This window comes from Mus musculus, chromosome 2 (assembly GCF_000001635.26).
Source record: "Mus musculus strain C57BL/6J chromosome 2, GRCm38.p6 C57BL/6J".
Lineage (NCBI taxonomy): Eukaryota > Metazoa > Chordata > Mammalia > Rodentia > Muridae > Mus > Mus musculus.
In genome coordinates this window covers 128,857,427-128,881,130 of record NC_000068.7, presented here as the reverse complement: position 1 = coordinate 128,881,130, position 23,704 = coordinate 128,857,427, and the positions used below count along the sequence as shown (strand labels likewise).

General features: G+C 46.8%; 1 protein-coding gene across 2 annotated transcripts in view; it reads right to left on the bottom strand.

Annotated features, from left to right (window-relative positions):
* The window catches only part of Fbln7 (fibulin 7), a 33,170-nt gene extending 15,904 nt beyond the window's left edge, over positions 1-17,266 (bottom strand). The window contains exons 1-3 of one of the 2 annotated variants that reach the window (XM_006500157.4): positions 16,984-17,266; positions 3,612-3,771; positions 705-875 (exon numbers count right to left, since the gene is read on the bottom strand). In XM_006500157.4, the coding sequence (XP_006500220.1) occupies positions 705-875; positions 3,612-3,771; positions 16,984-17,058 (406 nt within the window). In that variant the 5' untranslated portion in view covers positions 17,059-17,266. The remainder of the gene's footprint in view (positions 1-704; positions 876-3,611; positions 3,772-16,983) is intronic. The other variant, NM_024237.4, reaches the window with a different exon arrangement.
* Between the last annotated feature and the right edge of the window lie 6,438 nt (positions 17,267-23,704).

Below are 23,704 nucleotides of genomic sequence, written 5' to 3'. Positions count from 1 at the left end.
AGCCAGGCAGGGATGGCACATGCCTTTAATCATTCTAGTACAGCCGGGGCTCTGAAGAGAGACCCTGTCTCAAAAACGCCAAAATAGCAAAGAGAGAAAATGCTGCTCGTGATGATGGAGACCAGTCAGGCCTGTCATAGAGGCTGACATGTTCCCCTGGTGTGGCTGAGGAATGACTGAAGAGCCGTGGGGATGGGGACATGGCTCCGTGGGTGTCATGTTTGTCACTTAAGTGTGAAACTCTGAGTTTGGATCTGCAGAACTTCCCATAGACCATGGCAGCAGGCGTCTGTAAGCCTAGCTCGCTTATCATGAGGTCAGAAGCAGAGAGAATCCCTGGACGTTTGCTGGTCAGCTAGCCTGGCATACACAGTGGCAAATAACAAACAAAGTAGCCTGGCATATGCAGAGGCAAATAAGAAAAGATCTTGTCTCAAATATACTGAGGGTGAGCACTGACATCTAAGGTGATCCTTGGCCACTGTGGCGTGTATTTAACTCAAACACAAGAAACACATGTGCATGTACTCACACAGACCCACACACACAGACCCACACACACACAGACACACAGACACAGACACACACACACACGGAGAGACACACACACACAGCTGGAAAGAGAAAGAATCAGTGTCTCTGAGATGACCCTTTTTGACCAGCATCCTCAAGTGGTATGTGTAGACGGGACAGAATAGCCATACCTCTGCAGCGGGGCTGCTCTCCTGTCCAGCTACCATTAGCAAGACACACCACGCTGCTGGGCCCAACCAGCTGGAACCCAGGGTTGCAGGTAAAATAGACTTCATGGTCCACTAAGTACTTGCTTCCAAACTTCTTGCCATCCGGAGGGGCCTCCAGAGCTGGGCAGGAAACTGTAAGGAGAAGAGCGGGGATTAGGAACTGCCGGCCTGGGCTGCAGGTGTGAAAGCATGGATATCATGCGTAAGACCTCTCTCTGTGTTGAATGACTGCTGCAGGCTGACCATGGCCCTGGACTTTCTAGATGCCCCATCTCATGAAACCTCCCAGTGTTGATGAAGAGGAGAACACGCTGTTGGCCTAGTGACAACTGAGGAGACTGGGGCTCAGAGACTTGGAGGGTCGTGTGTGCAGGGCCTTGAAGTGTGGAGCAGAGTGTCAGATTGGTGAGATGTTCACTTAACCATCTTTATTTTCTCTTATCTCCAGCCTACTGGGTGTCCAAAGTCTCCTGACAGGCTCAGCCTACCTCCAGGCCGGCTCTCCCTGCTCTTCAGGTTTTCATTCAGATGCCACCACTTCGCAGATGAAGCCTTGGCTAGCGCTTCTCTATCCCCAACCCCCTTGCTTTCTTAGCCTTTATGACTACCTGGGTGGGTCTTCACATTCATTATCAGTGTTCTCTGCCTGAGTGAAATCTGGCCTGTGGTCTTTCTGTAGCCTCAGCCCCAGCCAAGCTTGGCACACAGAGTATGTTTTATAAACGAGCCTTGGAAAAATGGGATTTACTGAACCTCTGATGAAAGCTTTCTCTGGAAATGGTACCTCACACAGCAAAGGAGAGAAATGAAGCTATGGTATAGGAACCAGTGATGTCAGACATCCCACAGACTCCATCTCCTGTCCCTTGAGCCCCTAGACCAGGGGAAACTCACCTCTAAGCCTAGAAGGTGAAAGATGTCACCAGGAAGACATGCACCAGTGTTAGAGCTCTCCCTTAGTGGAGGGAAACCGGGGTGCCCCATTGTACCCCAGATAAGCAGGACTTGCCCTTGAAGCCCTTCTTCCCACCCGAACTGGGTGGAGTCACTGAAGAATGAACTTTCGGGAACGAAAAGCAATAGCCATACTTGTTTATGGAAAATAACAAACGCTGTAAGTGCAGCGTGCTTGGTAGGTCAGGGTGGAAGGGTGTGCCTGCGTGGAGGGCAGATGTGGGAAGCATCTAGCCTTCCAGGCTGTGAACTTAAACCAGTCTGAAAGATAGGTTGCTGCACTAAAAATAAAAACAGGACCAAAAGCAAAATCAGGGTTGACTCTGCCCTCTGCGGAGGACAGGGAGCTGAAAGCACCTTTGCTTGCAGAGGGGTGTTTTTGACAATTTTGTGGGATCGTAGGTTGCTACCTATGTAGCTATTAAGCCTAGAATAAAAGGTACAAGAGGAAATGGGCTGGGTGTGGTGACAAACCATAGCTGTTGGGAGCCAGTTGTGGGAGGGTTTTGAGTTCCAAGTCAGCCTGAGCTAAGTATTGAGGGCCTATCTTGAAACATCAAAAACCAAAACTAGGCCTAGGGATGCAAACCATAATCCCAGCAGTCGGGAGACAGAGGCAGGAGGATTAGGAGCTCAAGAGTATCCTTGGGTGCACAGCAAGTTTGAAGCCAAGTTATATAGCACCTTGAGCTACATATGGTAAAAAATGGAACAAGAGGGCTGTGGGGATGGTTCAGGGGTTAAGAGTGCTTGCGGCTCTTGCAGAAGTCCAGTGATCCAGTGCCCTCTTCTGGCCTCCTTGGCACATGTACACACATATGCATACGTACAAACACTCATAAAGAAATCATTTAAAAAAAAAAAAACCCTGCAAATAGGTGCCTGTCAAATATAGGAAAGAGGAATAACCTTAACACACACACACACACACACACAAATACACACACTCTCATACATACACTCTCATACACACACACACACACATCCCTTCACACACAAATACACACACTCTCATACATACACTCTCATACACACACACACACACACACACACACACACACATTCCTTCACACACAAATACACACACTCTCATACATACACTCTCATACACACACACACACACACATTCCTTCACACACAAATACACACACTTTCATACATACACTCTCATACACACACACACACACACACACACATTCCTTCACACACAAATACACTCTCATACATATACTCTCATACACACACACACACACACACATTCCTTCACACACAAAAACACACACTTTCATACATACACTCTCATACACACACACACACACACACACACACACACACATTCCTTCACACACAAATACACACACTCTCATACATACACTCTCATACACACACACACACACACATTCCTTCACACACAAATACACACACTTTCATACATACACTCTCACACACACACACACACATTCCTTCACACACAAATACACACACTCTCATACATACACTCTCATACACACACACACACATTCCTTCACACACAAATACACACACTTTCATACATACACTCTCATACACACACACACACACACATTCCTTCACACACAAATACACACACTTTCATACATACACTCTCATACACACACACACACACACACACACACAAATACACACACTCTCATACATACACTCTCATACACACACACACACACACACACACTCTCACACACGCATATACACTCTCTCAAACACACAAGCACTCACTCACTCATACTCTTTATCTCTCATATACATAATAAATACGCACACACATACACACACACACACTTGTGTGCACACGTGAAGGATAAACTGGTGGGGGAGAGTTTTGGGAAAGGTTCTTAGGTGTTGTTCTTGGCCCTCACCTGACGTTTTGGGACCCACCTGGTGGTGCATCCGGGGTCATTTTGTTAACCGTGTTTTGCAGTGCAGCCAGCCGGCTCTTCATGTTTCGGATGCCTTCGGTGAAGCGGGTCTCCTGGCCTTTCAGCAGCTGCTGCAGCTGGCGGATGGTGGTGAGGAGCTGCTGTTTGTTGAGACAGCTCTGGGGAGAGAAGAGGCCATTGCAGCTGGTGACATCCTACCATCATGATCTGGGCTTGCAGAAGTCTGAACCATGGGCTTCAGACTCCCTGGTGCCCTGTAAAACACCTTGGTAGATCAGCCATTCCAAGGCACCCCTCACTTCTGGATACTCTACCTCAGTGGTTCTCAACCGATGCATCTTGGTCCCTTTGGGGGTTGAACAACCCTTTCACAGGGGTTGCCTAAGGCCATCTGCATATCCAATATTTGCATTTATAGCAGTAGCAAAATTAAAGTTATGAAGTAGCAACAAAATTACTTTTATGATTGGGAGTCACCACACCATGAAGAACTGTATTAAGGGGTCGCAGCATTAGGAAGGGTGAGGACCACTGCTCTACCTGGACAACAGCATCTGCTCAGTGAAGTTGCTAGGTGACAGCCCAGGTACACACATCATACCCCCACTTCACCTTTAGGCACAACAAAACAAGGGCAGACTTGGTGACTAAATGACTGAGTGGCTAAGCAACCATTTGAAGCCAACATTTCTTATAATGACTGCCCTGTCACTCTAACTCTGGCCTCCTTACTCTAAGTTAAGACACTGAGTTCCGGGCTGGGTGAAATTTTCCTTTCTTTCTCCATCGGACACTTCAGAAAACAAGAGAAGAGTGGGACCCAGAGAACAGGCAGGGAGGCATGATGCTTCCTGGGCTTTTAAAAATGTAAAAAGTAAAATGAGGGAAAGATAGAAAAAAGAAGTGTTCAACAGTCAATGCCAGTTGCTGGGCTTTTTAAGAAAAGGGAATCGTGATTGTACTTAACATAGGCAAAGACCATCTGACTTAAAGCAACTCAAGCATCACGCTGGATGATAAAAGTTACAAGGCTTCCTTTTGTCTCTATTGCTTTAAGAGTCGGACATCAGGGAGAGATGGCTCAGTGGTTAAGAGCGCTTTCTGCTCTTGCAGAGGACCCACGTTTAATTCCCAAGACCCATAAGGAGCAGCTTGCAACTGCTTGTAAGCCCCAGAGGACCTGATGTCCTCTTCTGTATTCTGAGGTCATCTTCACTTACATATTCACGTACTGCGCACCCCACCCCACTAATACGCGCACGCACAAACACACACACACAAAGTTGAAATAGAAATCTTAAGGAGAAAAGAGCTAGGGTGGGGGTGGAGCAAAGACAAGGACTATCCAGGGAGGAGACAGGCCTTGGGTAACTGATTGATTCTGGGCTAAGGTATTCTCCTTCATTTGGGAACTATGTGTCACAAAGCATAATCTGTCTGACCTGGCTTGTATTCCACGCAAGGGGGAGGTGGGGAGGCAATAAATACATCAACACTGTGATGACGCACGCATCCTTAAGGATGTGGATCACGGTTTAGTTTGTTTTTATTTTTCACTGAGCAACAGTTGTGTGCATGGTAGTGTGCACATGTTCATGTATGTGGCCACGTGTGTGCACATGAACATATGTAGAGGCCAGAGGTTGATGTTTATGTCTTCCTAGGTCCCCAACCCCAAGAGTAGGTTTTATAAGTAAAAGAAACGTGTGAAAGGCAGTGGGGCAGCTGGGCAGCTGAGGTCTGTGGCCTCCGCAGCCTGGGCCGTGTCCAATCTCTCAGTGGAGCTGCTGTGACCACAATGGGCCACTCTCCCGGAGAGACTGCCAGGCAGCGGCACCTTGGAGTTTTCACCAAACACATGACTCATGCATGGGCTAGATTCAATGGATGCTTTTGACAAAATTGAGTTCCCAGTTGCCCCTGGAATTCGTGACCCCACAGGGGCTCCTTGGCCTCCACCATAACCGGGGCTCCATGAGGCACAGCCCCAAAGGCAGCTTCTGGAAAGGGAAGTTTGTTTTTTCTACTTCCTCACCCACGGTTGGCCATCCTTTCCTCACAAAGTCCCGGGCGCCCAGGCCGTGGCCTGTTCTTACCTGCCTAGCATTGCGTGGCCAACCCCTCCAGACCTGGGCTCCCACACCTATCTTCCTGTGCTAAAAAGGAACCGGATGTCTTTGCGGCTTGTGGCAGTTCCATTTGGGATGTGCTTCGGCTTACAAAGACCAAGTTCTCTTCCTCCGACGCTGTTGCTTCCCTGCTTCAGCAGCGGGCTGGCGGCCACGTGTGGAGAAGGCAGCCTCTATTTGTGATTAGGATTGGGATTATGTTGGTCCCCATGTCACACGGAGGCTGAAAGGCAAGTGATTTGACCCAGATCATGTAGCCTGGAGTGGTAGAGTCTGGGCATCAGTGCCTTCCAACCTTCTCCAAGGAGCTTCCTCACCTGCTCCCACATAACCCCATATGGTGGGGCCTTTTTCGGGAATTTATACTAGGAATTAACACCTCTGGAGTGGACTTTTTAACTCCTAAAAAGTTGGACAATGGACAATAAAAACAGGAAGTGGGGGAGGTAACCCTCATCACACAGATGTCGGCTCACAACACCTGGGAGAAAGCTCCATGCGCCAGGGCTCAGTGTTGAGTCAAGAGTTCTCCATTCCAAAGGCTGTGCTGGGAAGGGTGAACACATCAGAACCTGGAGTGGAGCCCCGGAACCCCAGGAAGTAAGACAAGAGGAGAGTGAGGGGGGAAAGAACCTGTATGTGACCACTGGGGCAGCCAGGTTTCTCTAACCTCAGTGCTGGCCCTAAGGACAACCGACACCAGAGGCTTTATCCCTTCAACTGTCACTGGGGTGAAACCTAAGTCTCAGGTTGTATTGACACAGGAAAAAGGGAGTCCGTGAAGAAGGTTTGTGATAACTTGATGAGGAAGGCCGAAAGGCTCTCTCTGACCCATCCCTGCCTGACCTGCCTCAGGTAGTGCAAGGAAGATCTCCATGCTATTCTGCTGGATCAAAGAGAGACCAGAGCTAGCTAAGGAATGCCTTCCACGGGATGTCTGAGGCTCCTGGCCGCAATATAGCCTCTGCTCAGGTTGCCCGAGGAGCTGCTGAAGGCAAGAGGCAAGGCTGTGGGGCAGCGAAAGTCTGAGGCAGTGAGAAGGGGCCAGTCTTCATTGGAAGATCCCAGACTCCATCTGTACAAGGTGACCCTAGCCGCTAACTGGGCAGCTCTCTGGTCCAGAAGTATTGGACATGGAGCTGGTGAGAGCCAGGCTCACAATCTCCTGCCCTAGTCCAGAATTAAGCCCACCTGACAGTGGGGTGATGAGACTGAAACCCCTGTTCAGCCAGGGCAAGTGCTAAGAGACATGAGTTTTGAGGACAAATGGGCCATGCTGGAATGTTCCCCATTTTCAAAAGGAAATAGTATCTATCATCTTACTTGGCCGGGAAAGCATCCACCTTGAAAGACAATTCAAAACACAAAACTAATCCAAACAAAGAGGCGCCAACGTTAACTCCCTGCTCCATGTTACTTCCTGAGTCATCCACAAATGTGCATCTTCACTGCCATCTGGACAGGCTAGATGGCCACACGGCTGTCTGTCTGTCTGTCCCTCTTCCACTGTTACTTTCACATCAGTGGACACAGCATGTGTCTAATTCTGTTCTCAACTTCGCTTCCCTCCCTCTGTGTAATTTTTTAGCCTGGAGGGGGGCGTCCTTCCCCCATCACTATGGTCTCCTACCCACCACCACCACTGCCTGCTCAGATCATGAACACCTGAGGCGTGGAAACAGACCATTTCCTACTTCTCAAATATAGCCTCTGCTCAGGTCGCCCAAAGAGCTGCTGTGGGGCAGCGAAAGTCTGAGGCAGTGAGAAGGGGCCAGTCTTCATTGGAAGATCCCAGACTCCATCTGTACAAGGTGACCCTAGGCTCCCCACAACCCTCTGCAACAGACCTCCCATTCTGGAGAGAAATTCAGCGAGGCTGTGACTAGGCATAGGTCAGCCCCAGTCAGGGCTGTAGGAGGCCCTCCCCACCCCAAGAAGGACAAAGGAACCCACTCTGTCTGGGCTCTGGATCTCACAGGTTCTCACGGGACCCTCAGGGCTTCGTTTTTTTGGGGGTTGGTTTTTATTATTTTCTTTTGAAGAGATTCCCCTCTGTTGAAGTAAGAATCTGTCACTGGGATTTTGAGGCAGGAACAGCAGGATGGTGGTGCAGCTCTTAACCAGCAAGCTCAAGGTCATTAGTTCAATCACCACAGAAACAAAAATGAAAACCAAAACAAAGCAAAAATCTCTGGCTACACAATTGGATTATGCCACTGACAAGAAGCTGTAGAAAAATTGCCTCTATTTATTTTAATAACATTTAAAGTAAAACCAAGATAGGGAAAATTTTCATTTCTGAGAGAATAAAAAGACCTGAGTTTATCTTTGTCTTCTTTCCTTTTTTTCCCCTTTTTTTAGAGACAGGGTTTCTCTGTGTAGCCCTGCCTCTGATAGAACTCACTCTGTAGTCCAGGCTAGCCTTAAACCCACAGAGATCCACCTGCCTCTGCCTCTCAAACAGTGGGATTAAAGGCATGAGCCACCATGCCTGGCTTTGGGTTTATCGTTCTTGTTATCCCACTCTTGAAAGAGACAACATGTCACCTAATTCAAACTCGGACATCAGAAGTGACCGATATGAAGACTTCAGTGAAGAGTGGGGTCACACAGTCAGCTCTTCCCAGGCATGGATGGTTCTAGAACATGACGTCACTGCCGAGCACTGGGCAGAGGCGCCAGAGGCTCTAGAGAGTGATGAGAACACTCTTATCCGCGGCCTAGAGAGATGGCTCAGTGGGTGAGAATGGTTGGTTGTCTAGCCCTTAGGTAAAAAGCCAGGCATGGGAGAGTGCATCTGCAATCTGATGTTGTGGAAATGGCAGGCAGAAGGCTCTCCTGTGTGAGCGAGGGCCCAGCCCGCCTCTAGGTTCACTGACAGAGTGTTTGGGATCAGGACACCTGACTCCAGGAGCAAGCGCGCACATGCGCATGCGCACACTCCCTAGCCGCCCCCAACCCCCACTTCCGCCCCATCCTCCTCAGGGAAGCCCTTGTTCACCCCTTTGTCATTGCCTCTCTCACAGTATTTGCTCAAAGCCCCTCAGGGCTTGTCATGCTCACCTTTCTTTGAGAACCAACCAAGAGAGAGGAGTCCGCAAGCACACTTTATACACAGATCCCACCAGCTGACTGAGGGGCCCACAGCTAAGGATGGTGTGTGACTCCAAGATTACCTGTCCTCCATCCCAGAATTTAGTAGTCCTAGCTTTTCCCACCCCATCCAGCCTCCTTGCTGTTGGGCTGAATTTATAAGTGAAGTCAAAACCAGTACTGTCAAGACTCCCACAGGCAAGATGTGTCAGGTGAGGGCTGGACGGTCCTTGAGGCTTTGATGGACGCAGCTGAGGGGACTTCTTCACCGTGTCTTAGCAGGGTAGCAACCACAACAGTTACCTTGCTGATAGAACCTTGAGTGCTCAGGCGGCCACAGATGACCCCTTTGACTGGAAGGGACTGCCTCTCACCCTGCTTCCTCCTCAGCCACAGCTATGTGCCGCGTCAGCATATTCTTAATGGAAACACAGATGTTTTGATGCCTTTAGGTCTCAGAGAGGACAGAGTGCACTTGCCAACTCGGGCTTGCTAAGCCAAGGCTCGAGGCCCTCACCATTGAGTCATGGGGAAACTGTGTGCATTTTCTCTAGAGCTTCACTCTTAGATTAAGTCTAGGGCTGTGACTCCTCCACTGAGCACACACTTGCAGGAGCAGAGAAAGTTCGAGAAGTCATCCCAAGAGCTGCCCACAACCCCTGCATTAGTCAGGGTTCTCCGAAAAAGCACAGCTAACAGGAAATAAGCAGGAATTAAACATAGTTAATATACTAGGATGTGTTTAATATGTAAGATACAACATGCATATTTGATATATATCATATTTATATTGTTAAGATTGGTTTATTTTTTAAATTTGATGTGTGTAGGTGTTTTGCCCATATGTATGTTGCACACCAAAAAGTATGCAGTGCCTGTGGAGGCCAGAAGAGGAAGCTGCATCCCTTGGAACGGGAATTACAGATGTTTGTAAGCCGCTGTGTGAGCTACAGGTGTTTGTGAGACACTATGTAGGTACTAGGCACCGAACGCAGGTCTTCTGAAAGAGCAGCTAGTGCTCTTAACACTGAGCCAAGTCTCCAGCCTTGGTACATATTGTGTGTGTGTGTGTGTGTGTGTGTGTGTGTGTGTGTGTGTGTGTGTGTGTGTGTGTGTATGTGTTAGCAGGGATGGAATCCACACACTGGTGGCAGTTGTCTACCACCGAGCCGAGCCACGCACACAGCCTACAGTTTTAATTTGTTCCTTGCTGGCTGTTGGTGATTTTATATTCATACCAAACCCTTTTTGTTTTCTCAAACAGTCATGGAAACAGTAACAGTGGTGTCTCTTGTTCCTCTCTCACCGCTTAGCAAGCTGTGAGCCATGCTATCCCTTCCTCTCTGTGACGTGTGCTAAACACACGTCACATGGCTTCTCTTCTATGCATTTTCTCCTGACCATGCACCATGACATAGGAACATCTGCTGTCATAGCTATTAAGAGAAGGAAACTGACTGACAGGAACAGAGACATACCCAAATTACCCAGCCAGGAGAAAAGCTGATCAGGACAGCATGGTCTATATATACTACCTGGGCCCTGCTGCCTTTTGGGACAATGCCTATGCTGGTGACAAGCCAAGCCAGGCTGTGGTTAGCAATGTGTATTCTTTTCATGAAGTCAGGGACAGATGCTCTAGGGCAATACTGGCACAGTCAGGTAACCAACATATTAATATGCTTTTACACTACATTCTAAATGACTCTACTTCTCTACAACCAATCTTTTGTCCTTCCTCTCTCCTCCCCTTCCTCTCTCCCTCCCCCCATCCATCCATCTCTGCCTGCTTGTCTGTTCCCTCCATCCATTCACCCTTCTCTGCCTGCCTGCCTGCCTGCCTGCCTGCCTGCCTGCCTGCCTGCCTGCCTGCCTGTTCTCTCCCTCCATCCACCCATCCCTGCCTGCCTGCCTTGCTCACCCTTAGCCTAAGACAGGTATCTCGAGTCTCATGCCCAGGAGCTCCCTCTGGATGAATATATTCTTACAAATGGTGATACCCATGGTATGTACAGCCCATTTTCTGAAACTGGTGGTTTTGAGTGCTGTCAAATTATGGGTGCTATTTTTCCTTAATAAAATATATCCAGTTGAGCATACCTATAATCCCAGCACTCAGGAGGCAAAGGAAAGAGGATTGCTTCTAGTTAGAGGCTTGTCTAGGCCTGACAAGGGTTAGATAATAAGATGTATGTATGTATGTATGTATGTATGTATGTATGTTTCTTGTCCTTATTTTAAGTCCTAGGAGGTTACTGAGAGCATAGGTTCTGGAAGAGGATATGAAAGTTCTATTCACTCAGTATCTGCCTCTGTTCTCCGAACTCTGGGGCTGCACAGGCTGCCCCTTTATACTTACAGATCATAAACCCAGCATAAAGAAGTCTGAGACAGGATGGCTACAAGTTCGAAACTAGCATGGGCCACAAAACCCCATCTCATAGTTTTAAAGTGTGTGTGTTGGCAATGACATGCTCAGTGGGGCAAATGGCCAGCAGACAGGTCCAAGCAAGCATGTCAGGCAGGAAGTGATGTCAGAGATGTTTTGACTTGGTGAACCATGGAGGAGCATGAGCAGGACCTCAGAGCGTTTATGAGAGCAGAGAGGCCCTGTTTCCAAGTCCCCGGGTCAGCAGGCAGGACCACAAGCCCAGCCAAAGTAGAGGGCCAGGATGCACAATCCTCCAAAGAGATGTCCTGGCTGAATGGCTAATTGGAAAGAGCAAAAGGAAGTAGTCATGGTAACATAACGTCCATAACAGACTCAGCAGCAGGGTAACAGACCAGCAAACTCGGAAAGTTAGCAAGACAGGAAGTTAGCCACAGCAGACCCCCTGGCCCTGTGGCAACCCACAGAAGAAAGTGCCCACCTGTGGAGACAGAGGGTCTTAGACATACAGAGTGGCCTCCTGGGTATTTCAAGGTGCTGGGAAGCACAATGCTTTCTGGACCCTGACTGAGATGTCTGCTCTCTTGTGAACTAGCTGTGGCAGTTCTATATTTAAATGTCAGACTGCCTCTCATGTGCGGAGGCCACCAGAAGGCTACCACCCCTGCCATATTTATGGGGATTTAGGGACTTTCTTGTTGTCACTACCCACTGAGCCATCTCTCTAACCCAACTAAAAGCATTTTAAATGACCCCAAATTAAAATAATTAGATAAAACTCGAACAAAAACAAGTTTCTGTTTAAAAATATGCTGATGGACGGGCAGTGGTGGCACATGCCTTAATCCCAGCACTTGGGAGGCAGAGGCAGGCCTGGTCTACAAAGTGAGTTCCAGGACAACCAGAACTACACAGAGAAACCCTGTCTAAAAAAATGCTGATGGAAAAATCAATTAATATCTAAGTAAATGGGAAGGTATACTGTATTCACAGATTTGAAGGCCCACTGTCCCAAAATTGATCTACAAATATAATACAATACCAATCAAATTGTAGTAGAGTTTTTATATATAAAGAAGAGCTTATTCTGAAAGTTTTAAAATTTCTGTTATATTTGTTTATATACTCTGTGTGTGTGTTTGTGCACATGTGCATTTTCATACACGTGCCACCAATGTGTGGCTGAGCTCAGAGGCCAAGGTTTAGGAGTCAGTTCTCTCCTTCTCCTGTTTGGGTACCAATCAAAGTCACACTGTCAGGCTTGGCAGCCAACTGCTGAGCATCTAACAGCCCTCACTCTAAAACTGTTAATGAAAAAAAAAAACAAAGAACCTAAAAGAGGCAAAACAATTTTGAAAAGTAATAATAAAGATGAAAACCTCACTTTCCCCTTCAGTAAATATCTAATAGTATATGCATGAGTGTGCATGTGCACACACACACACACACACACACACACACACACACACACGGAAGTGAATAAAGACGTTTTTGAAAAAAGATAGTATACTGTTGATGCAGAAAAAAAAATCTCACGTTCATAAGAGGCTAGGCTTTGCTAAGGCAACTCAATGATAATTTAGTAGCGTTTCCATAAATACCATTAGAATATTTGAATATCACCATGCAAAGCTGTGATCTTCCACTTAAATATCATACTATTAAAGGAAGTTCAAAATGGATCATAGTAAAAAGTAGAAAGCTATGAACATTTTAGAGGAAAACAGAAGGAAAATGTTTTGTCTTTGGGATTAAGCCAAAGGTTCTCAAATTTAATTACTAAAATTCTGGCCAATGAATAGGACTTCATTGAACTTTTCTCTACAGAAGACACCCAGTGGGGAGTGGCTGTGCACACCTGACTACAGCACATGAGAGGTAGAGACAGTCAGGCTTAGGATTTCAAGTCCAGTCTTAGCCGGAAGCCAGCCTGGGCTACATGAGATCATTGTCTTTGAAAGAAAAGAAAAAAGCAGTTCAAAGAAGCTACAAACTGAGAACAGATTTTTAATTCGCTTGTATTTAGAATCTGAAAAAAAAAAAATAAAAGCTCCAAACTGAACAAGAATAAAGACAAATCCATTGGGCAAGTGGCCTTGGCAGCCCATGACTATATCCGGGCTACTGGGGAGGGAAGGGAACCTACAAATTGAACATGTGACCTCCATCTCACAAACAAAAGCAAAAGGAGGATGGCTTGAATAGGTGATTGACTCAACTATTCATGTGGCCACCAGCACCCAAGAAAAGACCCCATAGCATTTGCCAGTCGTTAGGGAAACAAACGCAAGTCTTACAGAGATTGCACTAGACACCTGTTGCAATGATTTGGGGGTGAAACCCTAGTAATGTTACTATTGGCAAGGAAGCAGAGCAGCTGAGTCTCTCCTTAGGTAGCTGGTGGGGCATAGCAGCTATAAAATCGAGTTTGAAAATTCCTTGCAATATTAAACATTCATTTTCCATTTGATTCAGCAATCCCTCGCCTACATATTCATACTGGAGAAAAGAAATTTATATTATGCAAAAATCTATGCAAAGCTCTTTTAAAAAAGTGTGTGTGTGTGTGTGTGTGTGGTGTAGCTCATCCAGATTTTTATGTGTGCTCTAACGATCAAGCTCAGAGCATCAGCTCTGTGTAGCAAATGCTTCTCTCTACTGGCCAGCTCCCTTCTCTGATCCATGATGATTTATAGAGTTTGCTCATGATAGGCAAACTCTAGAAATGACACTAAGGCGTTGTTCTATAGGTGAACTGATAAAGTGTGCTTGTCCCTACATTAGATAGTATTTGGCAATACAAAAACAACAAGCTGGTTTTGCTCAGTGTTTTGTCACAGCACTAGATGTCAACTAGAGCACCACCATTACAAACATGCTTCCACCCACATGTACACATGAAAACACAGTTATGTCCTCTGACATATGTACATAGAGATACACTCACTAGCACATCCATACTTACCCTGTAGTACTCAAATACTTTGACACATGGGCATGGGTGCACGCACAACCATGCATTCATATACAAATGAAATAACACACACAGACAAAACCATGCATTCATATACACATGAAATAACACACACATACACACACTAGCACACACACACACACACACACACACACATACTAACACACATTCCCTCACATACCATGACATACGCATATATGCACACTCACCTTCATCACACACAAGGCAATTGTGAATCCACAGACACATGCATGCATAGACTCACACACACAGACACACACCTATAATGTCACTCTTAGGTGCCACAAAAGTCAGCAAAGTGGGAACATTTAGAGACAGAGAGGAACCCCAGACAGGGCTTCTCCGGGGCAGCTCACACTGGCTCCACTTGGAGGCCCACTGGCCTCTGCCAATGAAGTCCCTTGCCCATCCTAGCCCATCTCCTAAATAAAAGAGATGATCTGGAGGGTAATTTCCATCCTTACTGCTTGCCAGCAGGTCTCATCTCAGATGGATCTGAGAACCTTGGGGTCTATACTGTCTGGTAGACTCCAGGTACACCACGTTACTTGAGGTCCTTGTGAGTTCCATACTGTGTCCACTGAGAATTCCTCTGACCCCAAACTTTTCTTGGGCTGTAACTGACTCCACTTTGTGACTCTGAGAGTTGGGATTGCTCTGGGTCTCAGGTGTCTTTTCTAGAGAGATTAGCCCTACCTGAGGTGCAGCCTGGACTAACCGAACCAGAGTCATTGGAGGTAAAACTGGCATCAGAATTTCTAGAAGTTCCTTGGGTTGTCATGCATAGCCAAGATCTGCCTAGAGACTGTCTGACACTGGCCAGTGCTGATCTGCCCTTCAGGGGTCCATAGCAGGAAAACAGAGGCAGAGTGAAAAGCTATGTGAGCAGGAGGTCAGCACGGTTCTGGGAAGATGTTATTCTCAGAGCAGAGCTCTGAAGGATGACAAGGAAGAAGGTAACACAGGCTTCCAATGTGCTTCGTTCCTCTGCTTCCCAGCCTGGAGCTGGAAGGATGGGGGAGCCCCAACCATTCGCTGAAGGTCAGTTTAACTAGAGCAAACATGGGTGTCTGGTCCTTTAGCCTCCTCTGGTTTCACCTACAAATGTTTTGCAGATAAAGAAGGCTATGCTTGGCGTCGAGGGGCTGAGAAAGCCTGGCCAGGGCACGGCAGGGATTGGATCTTAGTGTCGCAAGAGCATGTTCAAAGTGAGGCAAGCTCAGTGCTGCCTCTGCACCAGATTACCAGTTGCCCTAATCTCACTATTTCCCACCTCGCCCCGTGGGACAGATGCCCACCCACTATCACGAGATGATTGGTCTCCGGAACGTCTACTCTTCTCATGCCCTGCCCCTTTGCAGCCTGGGATGGGGGAGCCCAGTGGAGATGTATCTTCTGTGCTTCTGGCACTGGGCATGGGGTGAAGGTTTGGTTTGGCTTTGTAATCTGCAAAACTAGGGAGATCCCATTGCTCTGGTGGGTGGGCTCACAGTAGCCCCAGGCTGGGTCCTGGCCATTTGGCTGTTGAGCAACTTCCTGTGACTCCCACTCATTACCTTCCGCACTAACAGGAGCAGGTCTGATCTAAACCAAATTCTCCAGGCTCGGAAAGCCTTGCTGCACCCCAGGGGACTTCTCAGTATCCCCGGGGAAACTTGCCAGTGCACAGCAATTTAGCCCCAGAACATGGAGCATGGACAAAGATCAGGTCAGAGTCCAGTCAGAGAGGGAATTTATACCACTTCTTCCTGACTGGGTGGTCTTAAAGAAGGATCTGGACACTCAGCAGGCACCCAGCCTCCCTGCACATCCTGCAGCTGTTTATGCTGCTGTTGGCATGGTTGAAGAAGCTGCTTCAGGACTCTCGTTGAGGGACCTCTGTCTGCTGACACGCGTTTGATGGAAGCTGACCTGAACCTGACAATACAAAGTCTCTCAAATACATTTTTATTTACAGTCTCAATTTTAAAAGTCAGTTTCCAATGGTTAATAAAATAATAATAATAATACTTATTGTTGTTGTTGTTGTTATTGTTATAAAATCTAGCCAAGCAAATAAATCCAGTGGGATTTGGAGACGTAAATGTCAAAAAAAAAAGAGAAAGAAAGAAAGGAAGGAAAGAAGGAAGGAAGGGAGGGAGGGAGGGGGAGCGAGGGAGAGAGAGAGAGAGAGAGAGAGAGAGAGAGAGAGAGAGAGAGAAAGAAGGAGAGAAGGAGAGAAGGAGAGAAAGAGAGAAAGGGAAAGGGAAAGAAAAGAAAAGAAAAGACCCTGCTGTTCATATGGGTGTGTAAGAAAATATAATTGCAACTCTGAGGCTTCGGGTGCTCAGGATAGGACCACCTGAGGATCCATCAGGCCACTGGTAAGAATTTCTGAGAGTGGTTAGGGTGTGGTGGCAGCAAGAATATTTCAGTTAGAAACGTAAATGTTGGGTTTGGAGAGCACGAACATTCTCTAACAGAATTGGGCGGCCAGGTGTTCTCACCAAGACCCACAAAAGACCAGTGTCTCAGAAATCCTTGGGTAACTTTCCCGGGCTGGCGATTCCCACGCGGAGCCACCTTCTCCCGTTGGGCTGCAGCAGCCCAGGTCGCCTGCAATGACAGATGGAGGACCCCGCTCCTCTCTCCATCAACCAAACCCCAGCCCTAGACTCCGCTCCAAGTCCCAACTCCAGCACAGGAGTGGAGCATGGCATGCCCTGGCCTCGGCGCTACCTCCTTGGGAAGCGGGACTCCAAGACGCACTGCGGGGGACACTGACCTGGAAAGCCCGCGCTCCGGGGCTGGCGAGGAGCAGCAAGAGGAGGAAAAGCGCGCGCTGTGAGCCCGGTCCCATCTTGCCACTCACAGCCTTGCTGCTGGGGAAGGCAGGTCGCTGTTCTCTGGCCGCAGTGCGCGGGTCCCTTGCAGCTTCCAAGGCCACTAGTCCGCAGCCGCCTGCACGGGACTGTCCCGACGACGCGGGGAGGCGCCAGCCCTGTGGCGGAGGCGAGAGAGGAGGAGCTGTGGAGCCTGGAATGCGCCTGGGAGCTCGCCCAATCCTCTGCTCTGGGAAAAGAACGGGTGCGACGCCTCGCGACCAAGGGTGGCCAGTGTCCACCCTGGGCTGCCCCACTGTCCGCAGTCCCCACTGCCCGCCGGGAGAGACCTAGGCCCCTGCCAACTACACGCGGCTGATTGATGAGCCAAATTTAGGACTGTCCCACTTCAAAGCCCACATAAGGACATCTTCCTCTAGGACAACAGAGAACAGGGTTAGTATGGCAGAAAGATGGCCTTCATAAATTGGACCAGGTTAGACCGTCTCTTCTTAAACCGTGGGCCGAAAAAAATGGGAGCTGAGTTACTGATTTTAGCAAATGGTGAGGCACGAAACCAAAAATTAATTCAAAATCAAATATAATGAATCCAAGGTATCCTTGGTCTCCATAACTGCTACTGGTCAGATGTCCAGGGGCACCACGGGAATGATCACACACGCACACACACACACACACACACACACACACACACCTAGGACACTTGGCTCAGATCTCAGACTAACTTATGTTACGAAATGAAGTGGTTTTACTGTACACGCTAAGTTTTTTGCTACTTTGTACTACTTACTTATATGAGGTGGTGTGCTCCGTGTGACAATTTTATAACCAAACAATCAATTTAGGGGGGGAAAAAAGTCAAAACTGCTTCTTATTCTTCAATATCAAATATTCAGCCAAGATTTAATTCTTCATGTAAAAATTAATAAAGCATATCAAATTTCCTTTAATTTTAATAAAGGATAAAATTATATTTATAGCAAATAATTACTTTAAAATAAATTTATGATTTATTACCAGTACGTGTTTGATCTGTACACTTCTTCATGTGCCTGAATTCCTAAGGTTGCAGAAATATTTCTCAGTGAAAAGAGACTGAGAGCAAGAAGTTTAAAGGGCTCTGAGTTAGACTAAGTCACCCTTTGGACAACTCTGCCAGTTTTTAAATCAATTCTCCCTAGGGCTTTTGGAAGGCGCGTGCTCAGTGACTAAGTTAAGAGGGCGCATGCTCAGTGACTAGGTTAGGAGGGCGCATGCTCAGTGACTAAGTAGGGCACATGCTCCGTGACGAAGAGTCTACAGCCTTCCTTCTAGTTTTCCGTCTGTTTCCCAAGGGTTTAAAGTAAAGGCCCAGCTACAGAACACGCCTGGGGTCTAGTTAGGTAACAGCCCTGTGACAGGCATGGAATTGAGGTTCCTGTACTCAGGCTATGAGTGAACCAGATGTCTCGGACCTCTCTACTCCTGGAAAACGTAATTTAGTTCTCCCTGCAAGGACATTTTGTGAAGCTCACTCTTCTGTATGGAATGGTTCTGAGCTGCTTTAGATGGAAAGCAGAAGGCAAGCCGAGAGTCCTCTCTTGGCCTGTTAGAGATGCTATAACAAAGTACTCCAGACTAGGCAGTGTACAAACAATACAATGTGTGCCGCGAGGCTCTGCAAGCTAGGTTCAAGATCAAGGCATCCACAGGCAGAACTGATGTCCGTAAAGTTTACTTCATCCTCACTTGTGGGAACAGACAGGAGATCGATAAGGATTCCGGCGTGGGGTGGTGGTGGTGGTGGTGGTGGGGGAGACAGGGTTTCTTTATGTAGCTCTGGCTGTACTGGAACTTGGTCTGTAGACCGGCTGCCCTTGAATTCAGAGATCCTCCTGCTTCTGCCTCCCAAGTGATAGGATTAAAGACATGTGCCACCAGCAGCAGCATGAGGTCTCTTTTGTAAGGACACTATAGTTATCTAATTCAGAAATATCCTAAGGTGACATCTCATCACACTACCATACTGAGGAAGGAGTTTAAAATATGACCATAGCCAGTTCCCTGGAAAGCATGGAGCACTGGGCACTGGGCATGGGACCTACCGGCCACCCAAGGATTGGCTATCCAACAAATACCACGGAGCTGTTTCCTCCCATCCATTGCATCGAGCAAAGTCCATGTCCTTGTGCTTTGAAAGTCTTGCTGAGAGACCCAGTCAGAACACTGCATGTCACTGTCCAGGTAGAGAGGAAAGGACAGCTGCCAAACCAGGGTAGCCCTTAGAGATGGTGGGTTTCTGTGTCAGTCTCCAATGTGTCTGCTGGCTATGAGAGAGCCACCCGTTTCCTGGCTGGGCTTGCCTCTCCTGTGAATGAAAGCTTTCATTCTATTCGGAGCGGCTATTTATTTTGACTTTTAATCTACCCCGTATTTACATGGCAACTTCCAAGCACTCTTAGCGGTTCTGGTTCCATAGTGGACACTAGAGGCTGGGCGGATGTGAGCAAGCCCTCTTTTTTCTCCTTTTACCCCTTCCCCAATCATAAAGCTGAGACACACCAGATTTCTAAGAGGAAGAGAATGAAACAATGTGGGAGCTAATCTCCTTTGTCAGCTTGACTGGGTTTGAAATCACGTAGGAGACACACCTCCTAGGCTTGGCAAAGAGAGTGTGCCCAGAGAGTTTTAATTAGGAGAGATGACAGTTTTTGTTTTTTTTTTTTTTTTTCCATTTTTTATTAGGTATTTAGCTCATTTACATTTCCAATGCTATACCAAAAGTCCCCCTTACCCACCCACCCCCACTCCCCTACCCACCCACTCCCCCCCTTTGGCCCTGGCGTTCCCCGAGATGACAGTTTTTGAATGTGGGTGGCACCATCCCCTTGGCTGGGGGCCTGGACTGAGGAAGAGGTGGGAAAGCAGAAGCCAGATGAGCTCCAAGTCTTCTCCACCATGCTGGACTCAATCCATGAACCCAGAGAAGCCCTTCTTCCACACCTGCTCCTCTGGGGGCAAGGACAAACACAGTTTTTTTAATGAAAGAAACTGTTCTAGGAACCGAGGGTGTAGCGCAGTTGGTAGAATCCTTGATTGATGTTAGTGAAACTTGAATTGGATCTTCAGCACTGCATAAGCCACTGGAAGCACTCACCTATAGTAACATTACTTGGGAGGTGAAAGCAAGACTGCAAAGGAAGAAGAAGAAAGTTGAATCTTAATTTTTACTAATATTCTATCCATGTAGATCAGAGACATACTCCTGTGTCATTATTAAAGTACTGGACACCTTTTTCTTTGGACACAGGAGCTCTCATTGGTCTGGGACTTGCCAAATAGGCTAGGCTGGTTGGCCCCAGGATCCTCCTGTCTCTGCCTCACCAACACTGGGATTAGAGGTATACCCTACCAGGGCTTGGCTTTTTATACATGGGTTCTGGGGCTCAATCTCAGGTCCTGATGCTTATAAGGTAAGCATTTTACTCAATGAACCAACTTCTTGGCATTTATTTATTTATTCATTTATTTAATCGTTTATTTATTTATCTGATAGGCTCTTACTATGATTACAGAAACCCCATCACTCCTGGCTAAGAGAGAAAGATTTGTTGTAGAAGTCTGTGTTGACCACCTGTCTACTGGCAGCAAACAATGAAAAGGGCTGTCCTATGGAGCCTTCATGGTCCCTTAGGGTGCCCACATCATGGTTCTCTCCTGATCCATGCATGAACCAGTCTTGCTGTCGACACATTCACAGGTCTGCATCTGCCCATGACTCTAAATGTCATCATCCTCTAAGAAGCTATTCCGAAGGTCTCAGGGACAAAGCCTAGCATGCTAGTCTGACCAGGGATAATATGGCGAGAGGAGGGAGGGGATCACTCAGCAGGAGAGCCATGATTTCATCCAATTCCTTCATTATACAAATATTTATCAAGTGCCAACTCCAGGCCTGGCCCTGAGCCAGGTGCTACATTATGCTCACACATTATATCGGTCAGCAAGCCATGCAGTTGTGTATAACATTGAGGACATTGTCTGGCTGTGTACAACATCAGGACAAACCAAAGAAACCACTGACCATACCCTGAGGGCCACTTCCAATCTTACAAAACAAATGCCTGTTTAAAAAAGACAAACAAGAACTAGACCTCATTGTGTCATAATTACAGAACAAACATCATTCGGTGTCTGCCAAGGGAAGAGAGGCTTTGAAAACCCACAAATGCCTTTCTACAGTAAAGTCTAAATGCACGTGGAAGGGGCAGAGTAGTGGGCTCAGTTGGTGGATGATGTAATTCTTGGAGTCAGACATGGCTGAGCTAAACCTCGCCTGAGTAGGTACCAATAGGGGCTTGTGGCTCTCCACCTCTTTTCATTTCTCATTTATATGAAAATAAAAACGTTTATCAGAGCCAATAAGACATCCTAAATAATAAAGAGCCAGACGTGAAGGAGTGAAGGATAAATAACCCTAAGGATGTTTCAAGAAGCTCTAGGAAATTATTTTGTGTTTACTTAAAGTTATATATAACATATGTACATAGAGTTTACTTGAGGCGCTAATATTCCCTTCCTACAAATTAAAAAAAAAAATCATAGAGTATTTAACAAAAACCCCAGTGCCTGGTATGGGACACTTATTCCTTTTTGAGCTGTTGGTCAGGAGAGTCTACGAGACTCACAAAACAATATAGTTTCTTGCCATTGTCCTTGGTGCCTTCCCCCAAAAGAACCTACTGCTGAAAACACCACATGCCGTGGACAAAGAGTTTAAAGAAATGCCGTTGAAACTGACCTGGAACCCTTCCCTCAGGACTAGTCCTCATAGCATTGGCTAGAGCCATGCGTGCTGTCAAGTGGGGAAAGCATCCAATAGTTCTATCCAGCTACAACACACAAACCACAACCATAACCATAAGCCTGACAAGATCAAGGCTTCGACAGAGCTGAGGGCAGAGCAAGGGGGGCTGGGCAAGCCCCATCACCATCTGCTTCCTCTTCTTACTGACAGTTATTTTTCTGGAGTAAATATCTTTGGGTAGTTTGGCTGTTATAGCCCTGGTTAATAGCCTAAGTTTTAAAAAAGTTAAAGGCTTTTAACTTTTTTAAAAAAGTAGTGTCTTAGTTACGTTTGTATTGCGGTGATAAAACACCATGACCAAGGCAACTTATCAACCACAGGCAGAGAGAGGATGCTGGCAATGACCTGAGGCTTTTGAAACCTCCTAGCTCAGCCCCAGCGATACTTCTTCCAAGAAGATCAAGCCTCCTAGTCCTTCCCAAACAGTTCCACTAACTGGCTCAAACATAGGAGCTGATGAGAGCTGTTCTCATTTAAACACCACAATAAACTTCCAGCCACACTTATCCTAGTATGCAGATCATTTAATATTATTTTGAGAATTCCATATATGATACTGTACTTACATCATTTCTATTCTACATTCCCCGACTTCCAACTCCTCCTGTGCCCCCAACCCTTTTCAAATTTATGATCTCTTTTTTATTACTTTTATGTATATTTATATATACACACAAACACAACCTGCTTGGTCCATTTAGTGTTGCGTGTATGTACACGTGTTTAAGGCTGTTTGGGACTGGATACCCTCTCCAGAGTCTCATCCTTGGAGGAGACTGATTTCCCTTCTCTCAGTAGCCATTACTTGCCTGTAGTCCTTTATCTAATGGTAGAGTCTTGTGAGAATTTCCCCATCTACATCAGCATGTCAACTGGTGGTGTTATTGTGCAGGGCTTGTTTAGGTGTTCACATTGTTGAGATGTCATGGGTCATATATAGGAGACACTATAGCAGATGCCCTGGACCTCTGGCTCTTGCAGTCTTTCTGCACCTTCTTTGGCAATGTTCTCTGAGTTTTAGATGTAGGGTTCTGATGTAGCTGTACAAGTTAAGGCTGGGCACCATTTTGTCAGGTGTTCTCTGAACTCAGACCGGCTGTGGGTTTCTGAATGGTCTCTATCTACTGCAAAAGAAGTTTCTTCGATGGGAGGTAAGGATTACATTTACCTGTTGGTATAAGAGTGAATACTTAAATGAAACTACAAATTAAACCGGGGGTTAAAGAGATGGCTCAGTGGTCAGGAACACTGATTATTCTCCCAGGCAACTCTTATAAGGACGACATTTAATTAGAGCTGGCTTACAGGTTCAGAGGTTCAGTCCGTTATCATCAAGGCAAGAGCATCCAGGCAGGCATGGTGCAGAAGGAGCTGAGAGTTCTACATCTTCACCTGAAGGCTGCTAGTGAAAGACTGACTTCCAGCTAGGATGAAAGTCTTAAAGCTCACACCCACAGTGACACACCTACTCCAACAAGGCCATACCTTCTAATAGTGCCACTCCCTGGGCCAAGCATATACAAACCATCACAGGTGTGTTCGGCAATAGGGTCTCATCTTTAAGTTCTGTAAGAGAGCAAAGGGCAGTAGCAATGGCCTATATTGTTTTGGGAGTCTTCTAGATTTCCACTAACCAGCAATTTGAAGGGAGAATTCCTAGGCTGGATAGTAAGGTTTTTGTTAGTTCTTGGGGAAGAGAACTGACACTCTAAGTGCCATTACTTCATTCAAACTCTATCATCTACCTGTCTGTCTATCTTCTATTATCTATCATCTAATATGTGTAGACACAATGTATTTTTAAGTTAATATAAAAC